The sequence below is a fragment of the Peromyscus californicus genome, unplaced genomic scaffold (assembly GCF_007827085.1).
Source record: "Peromyscus californicus insignis strain IS unplaced genomic scaffold, ASM782708v3 Scaffold_4__1_contigs__length_199733344, whole genome shotgun sequence".
NCBI classification, from domain to species: Eukaryota; Metazoa; Chordata; class Mammalia; order Rodentia; family Cricetidae; genus Peromyscus; species Peromyscus californicus.
This window is the reverse complement of record NW_026294562.1, coordinates 104974444-104991445: the sequence shown is the minus strand read 5'-3', so window position 1 is coordinate 104991445 and position 17002 is coordinate 104974444. Positions and strand designations below refer to the sequence as shown.

Here is a 17002-nt window from a genome sequence, read left to right as displayed (position 1 = left end):
TGTGGTAGAGACAGAGCCTGGCCTTGGAGACACTCATCTTAGTCACTGCCATGACTTAGATTCTCTTTCTACAGTAAAGGAACTGGAATGATGAACAGTGTTGTCCCTATTTGACAGTATAGCTCTTCCAGCTTTACAGTGTTATAGAAATTCTAACCTTGAAACCAGAAGATGTAGCTTTTAGGCTGTTTCATTTGCAGGATTGAACATTGGGAAACCCAGCTTGCCTTTCTGTGGTTCAGATTTTTCAACAATAAAATGAGAATGATATATTTTTTCCTTAACTGGATGTGTTTTGAAAAGGATCTCTTCTCTTTTATCAGTAGGGCCTACTAACTGGAGGGAACAGATTCTATTTATTTAAGTGCATCATTCTCCCCTCTGAGGTTGTAGTGGTGTTCTATAACTTAAAGGATTGTGAAAGGAATCACTGAAGAATTGGCTGGGAAGTATACCTAGATGACCTTAAAAAGTACCTCTATGTCCCTCATTTTAAAAGTTGAATTTTTCATGGCAGTTATGAATTAAAAAATGAAATGCTGATATCTTTGTCATATAAAGACTAATAATATTTGATCATATAAATAATAAGCTGTGAGACATATAAGAGAATACTATTCTTTATACGGAGTGTTATCTCTTATAGAAAACTGTTTATAGCCAGGGTTGGTGGCCAAGCCTTTTAATCCCAGCTACTTGACAGACTGAGGCAGAAGAATTGAAAGTTTAAGTCCAGCGTGGGCTGTAGAATGAGTTCAAGGCCTGTCTGAGCTACTTACAGAAACGCTATTTCAAAGAAAAAACTTAAAAGATGGCTGGGGATATAGATGAATGGTAGAGTACTTGCTTATCATGTGAGAGGCTGTAGATTCAATCCCCAGAACTGCAGAAAATAAAACAAAGGTGCTCATGCCATATCGATTTATTAAACATTTACAGAAGCCTCTATTCTCTGCCAGGTCATGTGTGGAGCAGTCAGACATTGTCCTAGACTTACACCTCCTAGTCTTATAGAGGATATGAAGGCACATGCAGTTACAGTTCAATATGCTATAAACCTCATGAGGTCAGAAGCTATGTCTGTCTTATTAATTGCTTTGTCTTTGGTACTCAGCAAATTCTGACATTTGCTAAACATTTATTGAATGTAAGATCGGATGTGTCGGTGAAAGCATCTCAATGCTGAAGTCTATGCTGAATGAGTTATTTAGAGTGAGGATTAGAGAGATGAAGATATTTCAGACAGAAAATTACATGCACAGAGAAAGAGGTTCACAAGGTATGTGTATTCTGGGAACTGCTAGTAGTTTGATATGTCTGGAATGTAAAAATGTGCCGGAAGAGAGGTTGGCGGTGAGGAGGCATGGTAAAATAGGCCAAGTCATGTAGGAGTTTGGCTTTGTGTAAAAGGTAAAGAAAAGCTTAAAGAATTTTAAAGAGGAGAATAATAATATATAACCCAGTACTGAGCCACTGTCAAACCTTGCTGCCAGCAGTCAGAGTCATTTATACTGTTGGCAATTATAAATAGAAGAGTTTGCCAGCTTGGTGCTTGGCAGTGTGTTGGGTCCTTTCTTATTCACTGTCTCTTTTATTTTTCACAGCAGTGTAATGAAGCAGATTATAATCCTTGCTTTACAGTTGATAAAACTGAAACAGAGAAAGGTTCGTTGTGATACACATTTGATTCCTACTTTGCCCTGCTTTCCTCTCGTCCATGCTGCTTTGCATCAAATGGAAGAGATATGATTAAAAGACAGGAAAAGTATTTGCAAATGAATTATTGATCAGTAAATTATTGAAGAAAGGACCTAAACAAAGTGGAACTGTAACCATGGGTCAAATGTCTTTATGCTTTTGTAAGAAGAGTGGCTGTTATCTATTATTGAGTGGCTACTCTGTGCCAGACACTGTGTTAAAATCCTCCTCTTTAGCATAATTAATCCTCACAATTACCATGGGAAGGAGGTACTGTTGTCCTCATTTCCTGGGCAGAAAAACAAACCTTCCTGAAGACTCTTTAAAAAGAACCATATTAGAAACAAGTTGTGGTATAAGCTTATAATCCCAGCACTTGAGAGGTAGAGGCAGGAGGACCAGAAGTTCAGGGTTATCCTTGGCTACATGGTAATTAGACTGGCCTAGGTGACATGAGACCCTGTGTCAAAAAACAAACAAACGTATAAAACTATATAAGAACTAGAATCCAAGGTAGTGGTGCACTTTAATCCCAGCACTTGGGAGGCAGAGGTGGACAGATCACTGTGAGTTCCAGGACAGCCTGGATTCAGAGTGAGTTTCAGGACAGCCAAGGCTACGCAGAGAAACCTTGTCTTAAAAAAAAACAAAAAACAAAAAATAAGAAATAAAAATAGAAGATAAAAGAAAGAAAAACTAGAACCCTTGAATCTCACCACTCCAGGCCTCTTTTTTTTTTTTTTTTTTTTTTTTTTTTTTCTGTGTCAGGGAACAGAGAAAGACATAAGAAGGTCTTATAAAGGTGACTACAGTAAAGCAGCAGCCATGTTATTAGTATGGGAGAAGAGCCCTGTGGCTCGTGCCATATGGCTGAGAGGATAACACCTGCTTGGTTTAGTATCTACAATTAGAACCACTCAGACTGTCAAGGGCATTTCCCTGTAATTTAGAGCATTTCCTCTACTAACGTGCTGTTCTATATTTCCTTATTAGTTGCACATTAGTTGAGGATATGATTTTATCATGGTAGCATATTGATTTCTATATTGGTTTTGTACACATTGTTTCATTTCATTTATGAAATAAGCAGAATTACTCTTCATGTTATAGTTTAAGAAAATGTGGCACAGAACGATTATGAATTCCTTCCTACTGTTGAGTTAGTAGTATAAGTCAGTAAAAAAAAATTCCATTCTCCTGAACACTCATGCATTTACTCATTTCATAAGTATTTCCTCAGCATTTTCTTTGCGCCAAAGCACAGGCAACACAAAAATGAATGTGAACCATGCTAGACCTTGAGAAAAATCTTAATGGCAAACTAAGGAGGAGATATGAGCCAAAGGAAAGGATTACAAGAATACTGTGCTTTGTGGTCATGTTTGATTTGTGATGTGTTCTTTCTGATAGGGAAGTGTACACGCTAGGTTCTAAAGGTTTGCTCCTTTAACAAACATGGTCTTGTAGATCTCTTTCAGCTTGAAACATTCGTATCAAGATGTTATGTTATATTTATCATAAAATATATTTATGACTGATTCTTATTTATAGAATTCATACCAGCCAGGTGTGGTGGTGCAAATCTATAATCTTATTCAGGAGGATGAAGCAGGAGGGTCATAAGTTCCAAGCTAGTGTGGGCTACATAGCCTGACCCCATCTTAAACAAGAGAATATGTATTGTGTGATAGATTCTTTGAGTGCTGAGAAGTTAAGAGCTGGTAAGGAAGGGCTTTGCTCTTAGTCTCACAAGTTAGTGATAAATCAGAACATACAAAAAGGATTTATAACATAATGCCAGCTAAACCTAGGTAATAAGAAATGGGCAGTGCTTTCCTGTCTGAGGGATAGTGTAACAAAAGCCCGTTTATTAAGGGTTTATCAAAGGTCCAGTATATAAAGCAAGAGAAATTTGAGTTTGTGCTAGAATTAAGTAACTACTTTAAATAAAAGATATGTATAGTTGGATGTGCATTTTAGTCTAAGCCATATCTTAGAAATATTTCTCCAAAATAAGCTTGGCGTGGGGGGGGGGGGGGATGAACTGAATTTAACTAAAAAAAAAAGAACTGAATTCATGTTCTCACCTCTTGTTAGCCCGAAGATATATTTGAAAAGGAACAGTATTCCAAAACAAAAAGCAGGTCATAACTTAGCCACTGTAAAAATTCATAAAAGATGCAAAGCCTGTTAGGAGGAGATCAGAAGCAGCCACAGCTTCAAGTAATTGGAAGCCAGGTGCATGACACTTGCCTGAAATCCCAGGACAGAGATGAGGCAAGAAGAGCAAAGCTCAAGCCAGCCTTAGTTCCACAGGCCTAGTTAGGGATTAAGAGGGAACCCCTAGGAAGAGAAAAAGGAGCTTTAGGGGGAAGTGTGGGGTGAGGGGGTGAGGGGATAGTCCTGGGTCATTTTAAAAAGTAAACAAGGGTAGCTTCCCTCTTACCTTGGTGTCTAGGTTAAAATTAGGTATTTTCTAAAAAAAGCAGACATTTAACTTAAGAAAAACTGCTGTGACTAGGGAACCTAAGAGAGAACACAAAATCCTAGTCAGAAGATTGCTACCACGGATGTGAAGAGGAACATAGCTCGACAATTGGTGAAAATACTTGTTACTTTATTAAATATATTTTATTTATTTATTGACAATTGCATTTTGTATACAATGTCATGACTATACTCACCCTCAGTTCCTCCTTCCTAGTGCCACCCCGATACCTCCCAACAGGTCCACTTCCCATTTTTATATCTTTTCATTTTTTTTTTTTTCAATCCACTAAGAGCCATTAGTGCTGCTTGGTGGGGTGTTTGATGGATCTTGTTGGCTTTATCTTGTGCAGATCTTGTGTTGGTAACTAGAGCTGCAGTGAGCTCAGGAATGCAGGTGCCGTGTCATATTAAGAAGACAGCATTTCCCAGCATTCCTTCCCATCCTCTGGCTATTACATTCTTTCTACCTCCTCTCTCTGCCATGTTCCTTGAGCCTTGGGTAGTGTAGAAGGTTGATGTAGATGTCCCATTTAGGGCTAAGCACTCTGACCAGTTATGAGTCTCTGCATTAACTGTTACCCACTGCAGAGAGAAGCGTCTCTGGTCATGGTCAAGAGTAATACTAATCCATGAGTATGCACATAAATATTTAGGAAGCAGTTTGACAACATGTCCATTTAGCAAAACAATGGTAGTAGCCTGCTATGGTCTGTGACCTTCTGAACCATGGGACTTGTGACCAGGTTTACAGTGCCAGGCATGATGAGTTCCTCCCTGTGAAGAAAATATTTTAAATTCCTGCGTCCCAATAGTAGGTTTCTTATAATACTCAGGAGAAGAACTTCTACCTCATATGCTTTTACACACACACACACACACACACACACCTGAATATCCTAAAGAAAAACTTGCCAGTAAAACCATTTCTTTGAGCCAGGCAGTGGTGGTGCACGCCTTTAATCCCAGGACTCAGGAGGCAGAGCCAGGTGGATCTCTGTGAGTTCGAGGTCAGCCTGGGCTATAGAGCAAGATCCAGGACAGGCACCAAAGCTACACAGAGAAACCCTGTCTAGGAAAAAACAAAAACAAAAAACCCACCAAAACAACAACAGCAAAACCCATTTCTCTGTAATTCACATTTTATCAGACCTGCCATAAATATATTGTTGTTGGAGTAATCAAAGGCTAAAAGAATTCTTAAAATTTAAAAGTGTAATCAACAAAGATTAAAGAGCAGTTACACATAATTTTTTTTTTTTAATGGTTTTTCAAGACAGGGTTTCTCTGTGTAGCTTTGCGCCTTTCCCGGAACTTGCTTTGTACACCAGGCTGTCCTCGGACTCACAGAGATCCACCTGCCTCTGCCTCCCGAGTGCTGGGATTAAAGGTGTGCGCCACCAACGCCCGGCCAGTTACACATAAATTTTATGCCTTTGATTTTAACGGAATCCATCACAGTATTCTAGGGACTCTGAAAATGTCTGAAATTATTTATGTCAGTATATCTGACAATTCCTGTTGCCTTTCTGGTCCTAATATTAAAACCAGCAATAACAACAAAACAACAACTTGTGTTTTAGATCCACTTATCTTGAATCTGGTATTTTTGTCTAGCTCTATTTCAGTTTGCATGGGAAAATCAAGTTGCTACAGATCATTAGCAAATCTAGTTAGTAGTACTAGTGGAGTTCATTCTGGGACAGGAGGCTCAGTGATAAAGAGAGCATCCAGTCTGTCAAGGAACTCATTGTCCTTTTTAGAATGAAAGATCCCGATGTACCTTATTGAGGCTGGGCCTCCCACATTCACACTGTATGACATAACAGGGTCAGGAATTTGAAAGAAGAAAGTTGGAGGGGGTGGCTATTTAGACTTCTAGTTACTGCATTAGGAAGAGCAGGTAATTACAAAGATAAAGCATAGAAAATGAAAACTTTCTTCTCCACATTTATTTTCTGCTCATTATAAAGAGTAAAATTCATAGACTAAGAAGAAACTGAACTTCTCTTCAAGTATTTGATTATAGGGGCAGGCAGGGAAGCTGTCAGCTGGCATGCTGTTCCACAGTTAGGCTTTAGGTGAGAAAAGGAAGCACCCAAGGGGGTGGATAGTGATGGCTAAAAGAAAAGGAAGCTGTAGGACTGCTGACTGCAGGGAAGTGGAGAGTCTTGAGGCCAATGAGGCTTTCATATGGGGAGTCAGAACTGAGTTCCTTCTAGAGAACCAGCAGACCTGCGATGTGAAGTTCTATATCTACTGGACAAGATAAATTTGTCTTTTCTGCATAGAATGTGAAGACTGTGTCTGAGACCCCAGCAGTGCCACCAGTGTCAGAAGATGAAGATGATGATGATGATGCTACTCCACCTCCGGTGATTGCTCCACGCCCAGAACACACAAAATCTGTGAGTCCTGTAATCTGGAAGGATATATGATTCATTCAAATAAGGGGTGACAGAGAGTGGGGAGATGGTGGTATTAAGGCCAGGAGTCCAATCTAGGGGTCCGTAGACTTTGGAGCTGGTATAGTCATTGTACGACTTTTTTTTCCTCTCATGTTTTGAGACAGGATTTATGGAATCTACTTTTAAAAAGGAGCTACTTGTTTTAAATAAGATAAGTAATGAAAAAATTTTGGTCTGAGTTTATCAGATGTTACTGGACTGGACATTGATAATATATATATTGGAGTTTTTATCTGAATCTGTCAAATGTTAATGGACCAGACATCATTAATGTAATTTTTGGCTGTATATATTGTATATACTTATTGGATAGTTTTTCTTGTATTAGTTATAAGCCTTTTTTAATTTTAGACAAAAAGAGAGGAAATGTGGTGGTATTGTGTTCCCCAAAATATTGTGTACCTTAATAAACTTATCTGGGGTCAGAGAACAGAAAAGCCACAAGATACTTAGGCTAGAAAATGTTAGCACACGCCTTTAATCCTAGCATTCCAGAGACAGAAATCCCTCTGAATCTCTGTGAGTTCAAGGCTGCATTGGAAACAACCAGGCATGGTGACTCATGCCTTTAATCCCAGAAAGCAGCCTTTAATCCCAGGGAGTGGTGGTAGAAAGCAGAAAGGTTTATAAGGCATGAGGACCAGAAACTGGAAGCATTTGGCCTGGTTAAGCATTTGGCTGGTTAAGCTTTCAGGCTTCTAGCAGCGCAGTTCAGCTGAGAGCCATTCTGGATGAGGACTCAGAAGTCTCCAGTCTGAGGAAACAAGACCAGCTGAGGATCTGGCGAGGTGAGGTAGCTGTGGCTTGTTCTGCATCTCTGACCTTCCAGTGTTCACCCCAATAACTGGTCTCAGGTTTGATTTTATTAATAAGAACTTTTAAGATTCATGCTACACAGGGTCTTACTATGTAGTCCAGGCTGGCCTTGATTCATAGTGTTCCTCCTACCTCACTCACCCAAGTGCTAAGATTACAGGCATGTGCTACTGTGCCCAACTGAACCACCTGTTTTGAAGGTATTTTCTACATGATTAAAGAGAAGTAGTATATTTGTTATTTCAGCTATTCCTAAAATTCCCTAGGTAATTGATATTTATAGCAACCTAACCTCGGTTTACTTATCTTATTCTTTACAGATATGACAGGAAGGTATATAGAATTGACACATTTTACTTCCAGAATTACATAGAAAGCAGCAAATTATCTGACAAAGATTTTTTTCTTTTGTGTTAAATATGCAGTGTTCAGCCTCTCCAGCATCTTTGATGATGCTGAAAGACCCAAGGGAGTTTATAAATACATTAGTGCTATTAATATGCTGGACATTAGGAGTGCATTTTGATGCCGGATATTGGTAGTGATTTCTCATTTAACTTCCTTTGAGGTTCCTGCATTTCAGAATAGCCACAGTCTCTCCTCCTGCACTTTGCAGAGTCTGTACTTTTGCCTTTTATTTGATTTAGTATCATTGAGCAGTGATTTCCCATCAGATGATACTCTGAAACACTCTACTAATGTTTGTTTCAGCTTTTTATTATGAGGAGAACTCCATAATGAAAGAACCATCTAGGACTTAAGCTCTGTGTTGATTGAATGACTAATGGAAGATGCTGTGGAGGAAATTCAATTAGATGACCTACCTCTTAGCCTAAGAACTTACAAATAGAATCTGTTGGGTTTCCTTGTCTATAGGTCACAAATTTACCTTAAGGAAGTAGCCTAAATCAGTGAGCTGTCAGTATTTTCCCATTGATATGTCCTGTTTGTGGTTTGCAGGCATATTTATTTTAAACTGTTTTCTCTCTAAACCTATAATGCCTCTAAAGTAGAGGACATCTGTCTGTCTGTCTGTCTATCATGTTATCTATCTTTTTAGTGCCTAATATAGTTTTTGGCACAGGGATCATAGAGAAGGCAGTAAATATTGAATGAAAGAATAGATTGATAAATTTGCTTTTCTTAACATTCTTCTCTGAAAAGTATATTGCTAATTTATAGAAGAACCAGGTGGGATATGGTGAGGTAAATTGATTTAGCCACAGTCACTTAGTAAGCAAAAGCCAGGGTTTGAAAGCAGATAATTAAACCAAGTCCAGATTACATTCCACAGTGGCACACATACCACATTTTGTGTGTATAGACCTACACTGGGAGCCAGTTAAGGATAATGTTATACAGGGAACAGATAGGATATCTTTCTCAACGAACCATAGAGAGAGAAGCAGAGAAGGTTTAAGGTTTATATACCTGGGATATAATTGTTCTACAGGTACAAGAGAAAAATGGAGGAATTATTTTACTAGAGTAGTCAGAAAGTCAGTCTAATTGAAAGAGCTGATCCATTTATTACTTGATTCTGTAGAAACACTTTCTGAATGCTTGTTTTTTACTAGTTAAGTAGTCAGTTAGAGGACTCAAGGAGGAATACTGTATGTTCTCTATCTCGATAGACTCTATAGATGATCAAAAAATAATTAGGATTTCTTTAATGATAAAAATCTGATAAACCTGAGAGCATCTCCTGGAAAAGGCAGTATAACCTGGGGGTACTTTCTTCTTAACCTTAGTAGTATGTAGTGGCTCCTTTCTTGATAGCATTTCTCTCTTCTGCTTTTGTAGCAATTACTTTCTCATTTCCTTCTTCAGAATGAGTAGGGCAGTGTTTTGTACAGAGCTAGGCTTACCATAGATTCTCAGCAAATATTTGTTAAACTAGTGAACAGAAAAAACATTGTCTTTAAAAGCTAAAGTTTAAATGCTTACTATCTGCTGTGCATGGCTCTGTTCATTCACACATGTTGATCTGTTGCTGAATAAGGTAGGTATTATCACCATTTTATAGACAAGGAAATTGAAGCACAGAGAAGTGAAATAACCTGACTGAAGTCATTCAGGTAGTAATGAGAGCTGAGATTTAAGCCCAGGCTGTCAAGTTCCCAAGTTTGTTTTAAATTACTATACCCTATTGCCTCTTGAAGCATAAGAGTTCTTAGTAAGAGCTCAATAGCTCATTAACTCCATAGAAAATAATGTTGGAAAGTATTCAAGGGCTACACGAAAGAGTTCATTTCATCTTAGAAAAACAGAGTATCATGGGTGAGGGAGGTTTACATCTAATGATAGAATCTCCTGCGAATTTTTACTGAGAGTTGTCTAGGCCTTTTGGAGTGATTTTGGCGCTAAGGCCGTCACTTCTTGTACTGTGAGAGCAAGGAAGGTCATTTTACCCAAGGCAAATGGGCTGGGGCTCAGAGGAAGAATAAATAATACAGATTTTGACATATAAGAGAAAGACTGAGCTGGGAAGGGGGAGGTTCCTGGGGATGTTCTAACTAGAACATTTAGAAAAGGTTCCACTATGTTAACAAAAGGCTTTGTTTCCAAAATTTCCCACTGATTATGCAGGTATATACACGATCTGTGATTGAACCACTTCCTGTTACTCCAACTCGGGATGTGGCTACATCTCCCATTTCACCTACTGAGAATAACACCGCTCCACCAGATGCTTTGACCCGGAATACTGAAAAGCAGAAGAAGAAGCCTAAAATGTCTGATGAGGAGATCTTGGAGAAATTACGTAAGCACTTTATAGCTTTTTTGAAGCTTCCTTTGGTCTGTGACTGGTCAGTCATTGAGGTGGAAGGCTACTACAAAGATCTGGATCTTAGGTTTAGGCTGTGTGCCTGGTTGGCTCTGTGTCGTACCAGAACTATGGGCTGTACTGCTCATCATCTGAACTTTCACCCCTTCTATGTTTCACCAGTTCTGGGTGTACACTACCGTGGGATAGGGACATAACAAGAGAGAATGTGGACAGCTCACTTTGTGGTTTATAGATATGACAAATAGCTGCTGTTTAGTGAGTAGTCTAGAATACTACATGGAGAAAGATTGAGGTATTGATTATACTTGGTGGAAAAGAGTGCTCTCGTTGATGCTTGCTATTGACCTAGGAGAAGACAGCTCTGCCATCGTGGATGTAGAAAAATTAGGAAAGAGAAACCATGTTTTATGAGCCTGCACCATGTAAAAAATGACAAGCAAAACAGATACTTTCTTGAATTTTTAAATTTTATTATAGTAACTCTATGAAGATACCCATGGTAATCTTCATTTTTGCAGTCTAGGTTTTTAAGACCCAAAGATTCTAAATACCCTGTCCCAGATCATCGAGCTGCAAAGAGGTGCAGCTGAGGTTAGATGAAGCTGTGATTTTGTAACTAGAGCGGATTGCCTCCTGCAGTCAGGTAGAGGTTGATTCCCCCCTTGGAGGAATCATTGAGAAAGGGGTCGACACAACTGGTTTGATCAAGCCTGAACGGACGTCCATGCTGCTTTCTAAAGCTGAGGCTTCTGGCTCTTGAGTTTAGCGACTTCTATTTCTTCCTAATAATTTTCCTAATTTTTGTTTGCCTTTTTTTAAAATTTATTTGTTTGTTTAGTTCACTGTCTTAAGAATTGCCCTTGCGAGGGCCCTCCTATGATGAAGTAAAAGCTACTTCCTGGCATCTGTTTAATCCTATGTTCTCTTGTTCCCTAAACCAGAATGTCCCCTCATAGTAATACAATGCGTTATAGAAAGCAGACTGGCTTAGACAATTTCCTGCTATTCTTTGAGCCTCCTTCCCCCTCACACCTTTTAAATAGTGATACTAATACCTGCTTTTTAAAAAAAATTTATTTTATGTGCATTGGTGTGAGGGTGTCAGATCCCCTGAACCTGGAGCCACAGACAGTTGTGAGCTGCCATGTGGGCTCTGGGAATTGAACCTGGGTCCTCTGGAAGAGCAGCCAGTGCTCTTATCCACGGAGCCATCTCTTCAGCCCCCCTGATTTGTTTTAAATTAAAGGACATAATATTGTATGTGAGAAGTACCAGATCCTAGTGATTGAGATATCAGTGGGAAAGCTAATTGGATTGAGAGACTAAAAACCAAACTCTGAATGTTAGCTCTGACACCAGTTTACTCTATGACTTTGAGGAAGTATCTTCCTCTGTGGGCTGCAGTTCCCTGCCTCTAGAATACTGCTGTGAGACCCATGGGCTCTCTCATCCTTCTGTGTTTTTTATTTAAACTATCTCCTGCTACAGAACTCTCTTGGCTTTCTTAACCTAGCGGAGTTGTACTTATAAAAATCAGCTTAGATAGGGCCTTTCTGGAGCCTTTGCAGTCTGTTTCTCTGCCTCTTTCTCTATTCCCTATCCTTACAGCATTCCTTACAGCGATGCTTCTTGAGAGGAGTGACTGTCTTAAGTGTACCTCGTCTTCCTCTTTATTTCTAGCACTCAGCATTTAGTCTGGTATGTAATAAATGAATAAATGTTTAATGAGTTAATTTTAAAATGAATGAGTGGCTCTTAGAAGTTCAGAAATGGAGTAAATTACTATGAATAAACACAATCAAGGATATAAAACTTTTGGTTGTAGCCAGGCAGTGGTGGTGTACGCCTTTAGTCTCAACACTCAGGAGGTTGAGGCAAGCAGATCTCTGTGAGTTTGAGGCCAGCCAGGTCTACAAAGGGAGTTCCAGGATAGCCAGGGCTACACAGAGAAACCCTGGCCCCCAAAAAACAAAACAGAGGAGGAGAGAGGAATAAATCAAACTTTTGGTTGAGATTTCCTGAGGGAACGTTAATGCCTGGTTAGGATGCTTTGAGGGGAACTGGACACAGTTCTTTAAAACTTGTCACCTTAGGGATTTAAGAGGATCATGGGCTCTCTTGTGTATCTTGATCTGGAACAAAAATGATTCATGGTCTCTGTTTCTTTCAAAGGGAGCATAGTGAGTGTGGGCGATCCTAAGAAGAAGTATACACGGTTTGAGAAGATTGGACAAGGGTTAGTAGGGGCGTTCTGTTTCCTTGGAGAAATGACTTAAAATTGTATGTACTGGCATATATGAATTTACTTGTTTTTTTGCCTCTCATCAACCTTGTTCTCTTTCTTTACTTTGCCTCACCTATCTGTTATATTAGAATGACTTCCAGATTTTGCAGAATTATGCTTTATATGAGAGATGTGCTATACTAAAATACTAAAATAGTATTTGGCCATACTAAAGTACCCCTGCCTCAAGAATAAACGAGTCATCTATTTTTTAGCATGAAACCAGCTTCCCAAACTATAACTGATTTTCCATATTAACCCTGTTTGCCCTAGTTCTGAGACCTATAATCACTAATATGAAATTTAAGACTCAGTTCTATAGACTTTCTAGTAATGGGATGGGACCTATTTTTCTGGGTGGATGACAAAATTCATGAGTTTTACTCTCTATTTCATCTCTACAACCGTATGCTGTCCTCTCAGTGTATTGAACTCAGCAAGTCTTTAACTGAGTTTTGTTGTGTGTTGAGGAGTGTGAATATGGCTATGAATCAGGCACAATCTCTGCCTTCAAGGATCTCAAGTCAGCTGGAGATAGAAAGACACAAAAGAATTATAGTGTAGAAGTCACCTTTTGTCTGGGAGGAAGTCAAACGGGACAAAGAAAGAGGGAATGTTGGGGCCGGAGAGATGGCTCGGCGGTTAAGAGTACTGACTGCTCTTCCAGAGGACCGGGGTTCAATTCCTAGCACCCACATGGCAGCTAGCAACTGTCTATAAATCCAGTTCCAAGAGACCCAGCACCAATGGCAAAACATCAGTGCACATTAAAAAAAAAAAAATCTTTGAAAGAGCGACTGTTGCAAGAAGCTTAGTGGTGAACGGAAGTTGTGTACATATGTAAAAATCAAATTATACACATATAACTTAATGCAGAAAAATTTTGGTAAATTGTACCTCTATATGAAAAGTGAAAATAATGAGGTTTCTATGAATATGCCAAAAAAACCACATGAAATTTAAAAGAAACTGAAAAAATTAAGTTTGGCTCATAGTTGGCTCTCAGTGGAACAAAAGCATTGTTACTAATTGAATTTTTTTGTCTTAATTTTCTTAGGCTAACAGAAATTTCTGAAAATATGTTAAAGAATTGTAAAATATGGGGATGGGGTGACATTTTGCGTATCATTTTATAGTTTGTTATTTACATTGAGTTTCAGTATGATCCTCAAAGCAACTTTTGGCTGAGCAGATGCCCTTTTTCCTGATCCAAGTGGCTTTCCCACTGATAGTTCCTTGCCTTTGTGAGTCCAAGCTGGTAGAGAAAGATAGCTTACATATTGAGAAGAAATTATTTTGCTTACCTCAGTAATATAGATGGCATTTTTGTTTTTAGGTGATTAAATTGAGTTATTAAGAATGTAGCACCTGGCGGTGGTGGCGCACGCCTTTAATCCCAGCACTTGGGAGGCAGAGGGAGAGGCAGGCAGATCTCTGTGAGTTCGAGGCCAGCCTGGGCTACAGAGTGAGTTCCAGGACAGGCTCCAAAGCTACACAGAGAAACCCTGTCTCAAAAAAAACCAAAAAGACAAAAAAAAAAAAAAAAAAAAAAAAAAGAATGTAGCAAAAAGGTACACGGGTGAATTTCAGCTAGTCGGATTCCTCTGGGTTTGAGCTTCTTTATCTGTAAATTTGGAGGATTGTGGATTAAGGGCATTTCTCCTCTGAAACATGCCTTTAAAGAATTAAATGTATAACATCTAGGAAATGTTCTCTGCTTTATTTCACAGGCCTGCTAAGGTTAAGGCAAGAATGAAATATTTATTAAGCACCTTTGTTAATGTTGTGTTTCATAATTTAAAAATGTCACACCAGTTTGATGCATTGGTTGGTACTGTTATAATTTAGGCTTGCTTCCTTTTTAGGACCTAAAGACCGTTAAGTGTCTGATCTTATATCTGCTCATGTAGCTTTCTAAAACTTTGTAAACATGAAAGATATAATCTCAAATGTTTAGTCTCTGAGACTTGAACATGTTTGTCCTTTAAGGATGGTGTATATATGGTAGCTGGAGAGATAGCTCAGTTACTAAGTGTATTTTTGTTCTTGCAGAAGACCTAGGTTTGGTTCCTATCACCCACAAGGTAGCTTACAACCATCCATAATTCTAGTTACAGGGAGTCCCATTTCCACTTCTGACTTCCCCAGGCACCAGGCACACACACGGTGCACATACATACATGTAGGCAAAATAAAAATACAGATAAAATCTAAACATTTATAAAGAGTGGTGCAAATTGACAGGAATAAAGAGGGCTAGGGTCAGGAAAATAGACACACATTCTGTAACTAAAGATCTCTAGGTAAAGATGGTTAGGTAGTGAAGAAATAGCTACATTGAACATATCTAGTCCTCATTTGAGAGCCCATATCTTATAATTACACTTTACATGCACGTAGCTAGGCTGTCAAGGGGTGGTGGTTAGGGAGCTGGGGACCATAGTTCCTAGCTGGAGGCATACGTCTGTAGCAGGAATCTTAAAAGTTCTTATTAATAAAATCAAACCTGAGCCAGGTATTGGGGTGAACTGGAAGATCAGAGAACCAGAACAAGCCACAGCTACCTCACCTTGCCAGATCCTCAGCTGGTCTTGTTTCCTCAGACTGGAGGCCTCTGAGTCCTCATCCAGAATGGGTCTCAGCTGAACTGTGTTGCTAGAAGCCTGAACGCTTAACCAGCCAAATGCTGCTAGTTTCTGGTCCTCACGCCTTATATACCTTTCTGCTTTCTACCACCACTCCCTGGGATTAAAGGCTTGCTTTCTGGGATTAAAGGCATGATGAGTCACCATGCCTGTCTGTATCCTTGAACATATGGATTTCTGCCTCTGGAATGCTAGGATTAAAGGCGTGTGCTACTACTGCCTATCCTTTATGTGGCTGTTCTGTCTCTGACCCCAGATAAGTTTATTAGCATGCACAATATTTGGGGGAATACAATACCACATACGTCCAGCTGTCTTTTCTTCTTAAATTAACATGACTTTTATGGGAAGCGTAACTTCAGGATTTGCTGGGAACATCTTATAAAAGACTAGAATTAAAAATGTCTACAAATTGCACTTTATATATGTGACATATGTTGTGTATACCTACAAATATGTGTTGCAAATTACCTAGGCATATACAGGATTTGTGATTTTAGGCACAAGATGAGGGCTTTAGTTATTTCATAGAGATAGCATCATGCAGCATTATTTTCAGGATCTCTTTCACTTACCCCGTCTCTGTTTGAGTGTGTATATAAATACCTACATGTTCATATGTCTTTCGTGGAGCTAGTCTTACTTTGAGGGTGAGGTAGAAATAATCTCAGCTTTTCTGGAAGTACATATATTTGGAAAAGTATGTGCAGTATCATTTTTGAAAAAACTAAAAATGCATTTCATTTCAACCATAGAATATGAAACCATTTTGATCAGTTGTGATTGAAAAGTATGATTTTTAAAAAGTGTCAAGGTATCCTATAATAAGGAGAGGAAGGATACTTCAAGATTATTTCAGGCTATTCAGTGTGAGTTCACCAAGTTTTCATAGTTTTTAAAAATCAGTTATACTTTTTAAAGATTAACTGTGGAATAGAATCTTAAAAGCTGAATATTAGTCCTTGCTACCACTTTTTTTAGTGTCTTGCCCATCCTCCTCCCTTGGTTCACTGAGTTACAGAATTACAGGCAGATGCCACCAAAAACAAGCTCTAGTTGTAGTTTTTAATGTAAATTTTAAAAGAAGATAACATGCATAAGTATATTGCTCAATGAATTTTCAAAAAGTACATACAAGAATGTAAGATGCATCCAGGTCAATAAAGAGAACATTACTGATACTCTAAAAGTCTATATTTTAATAAATATATATAAGCCATCTCTCCCCCCATTTCATTCTGAACTTCTCCTTGGTCTCCCTTTCCCATCCTGTCACTCCCAGTTGAAAGTATAAGAAATGAAAGCAAGTTCACAAGGGGAGCAGAGAAGAGGAGGGCAAGCAGGTTTAAGAATGAATGTCTTTGAACACTTTTGCATTTTATGAACTAAACTCTGACATATGTGTCTAAGTAAAGCTCCGAGTCATAAGTTGCTTGAGATCAGACAAAGTAGAAGTTCTAGATTGGTTAAGGCCTTCCTTCTTTACTACCACACACTGGCTTTCAAATGCGAGAGTGGGAGGTTGCAGAGGGAGGCTTTACCCTGGCTGCTTTTGTTCACATAGTTCCAGGTTGTGTGCAGAGCTGCATGAACAAATACTACCTCACTGACCACCTGTGTTTATGTTCCTTCCTCCCTTATCTTCCTTTCAGTGCTTCAGGCACAGTGTATACTGCAATGGACGTAGCCACAGGGCAGGAGGTAAGTACTCATCACCAGCTGTTGGACTTCTACTCCTAAAGTGTTTGTTTTTAATTTCATTTGCAGTTAATTTTATCCCCCCATGCCTCCCTTTCTCTCTCTTTGGCTCAGT

General features: G+C 39.0%; 1 protein-coding gene across 4 annotated transcripts in view; it reads left to right on the top strand.

Annotated features, from left to right (window-relative positions):
• Positions 1-17002, top strand: part of Pak1 (p21 (RAC1) activated kinase 1) — a 114532-nt gene that overhangs the window by 79185 nt on the left and 18345 nt on the right. For all 4 annotated transcript variants that reach the window (XM_052760501.1, XM_052760499.1, XM_052760500.1 and 1 more), the window contains exons 6-9: positions 6477-6593; positions 10059-10233; positions 12433-12496; positions 16842-16890. In XM_052760501.1, the coding sequence (XP_052616461.1) occupies positions 6477-6593; positions 10059-10233; positions 12433-12496; positions 16842-16890 (405 nt within the window). The remainder of the gene's footprint in view (positions 1-6476; positions 6594-10058; positions 10234-12432; positions 12497-16841; positions 16891-17002) is intronic.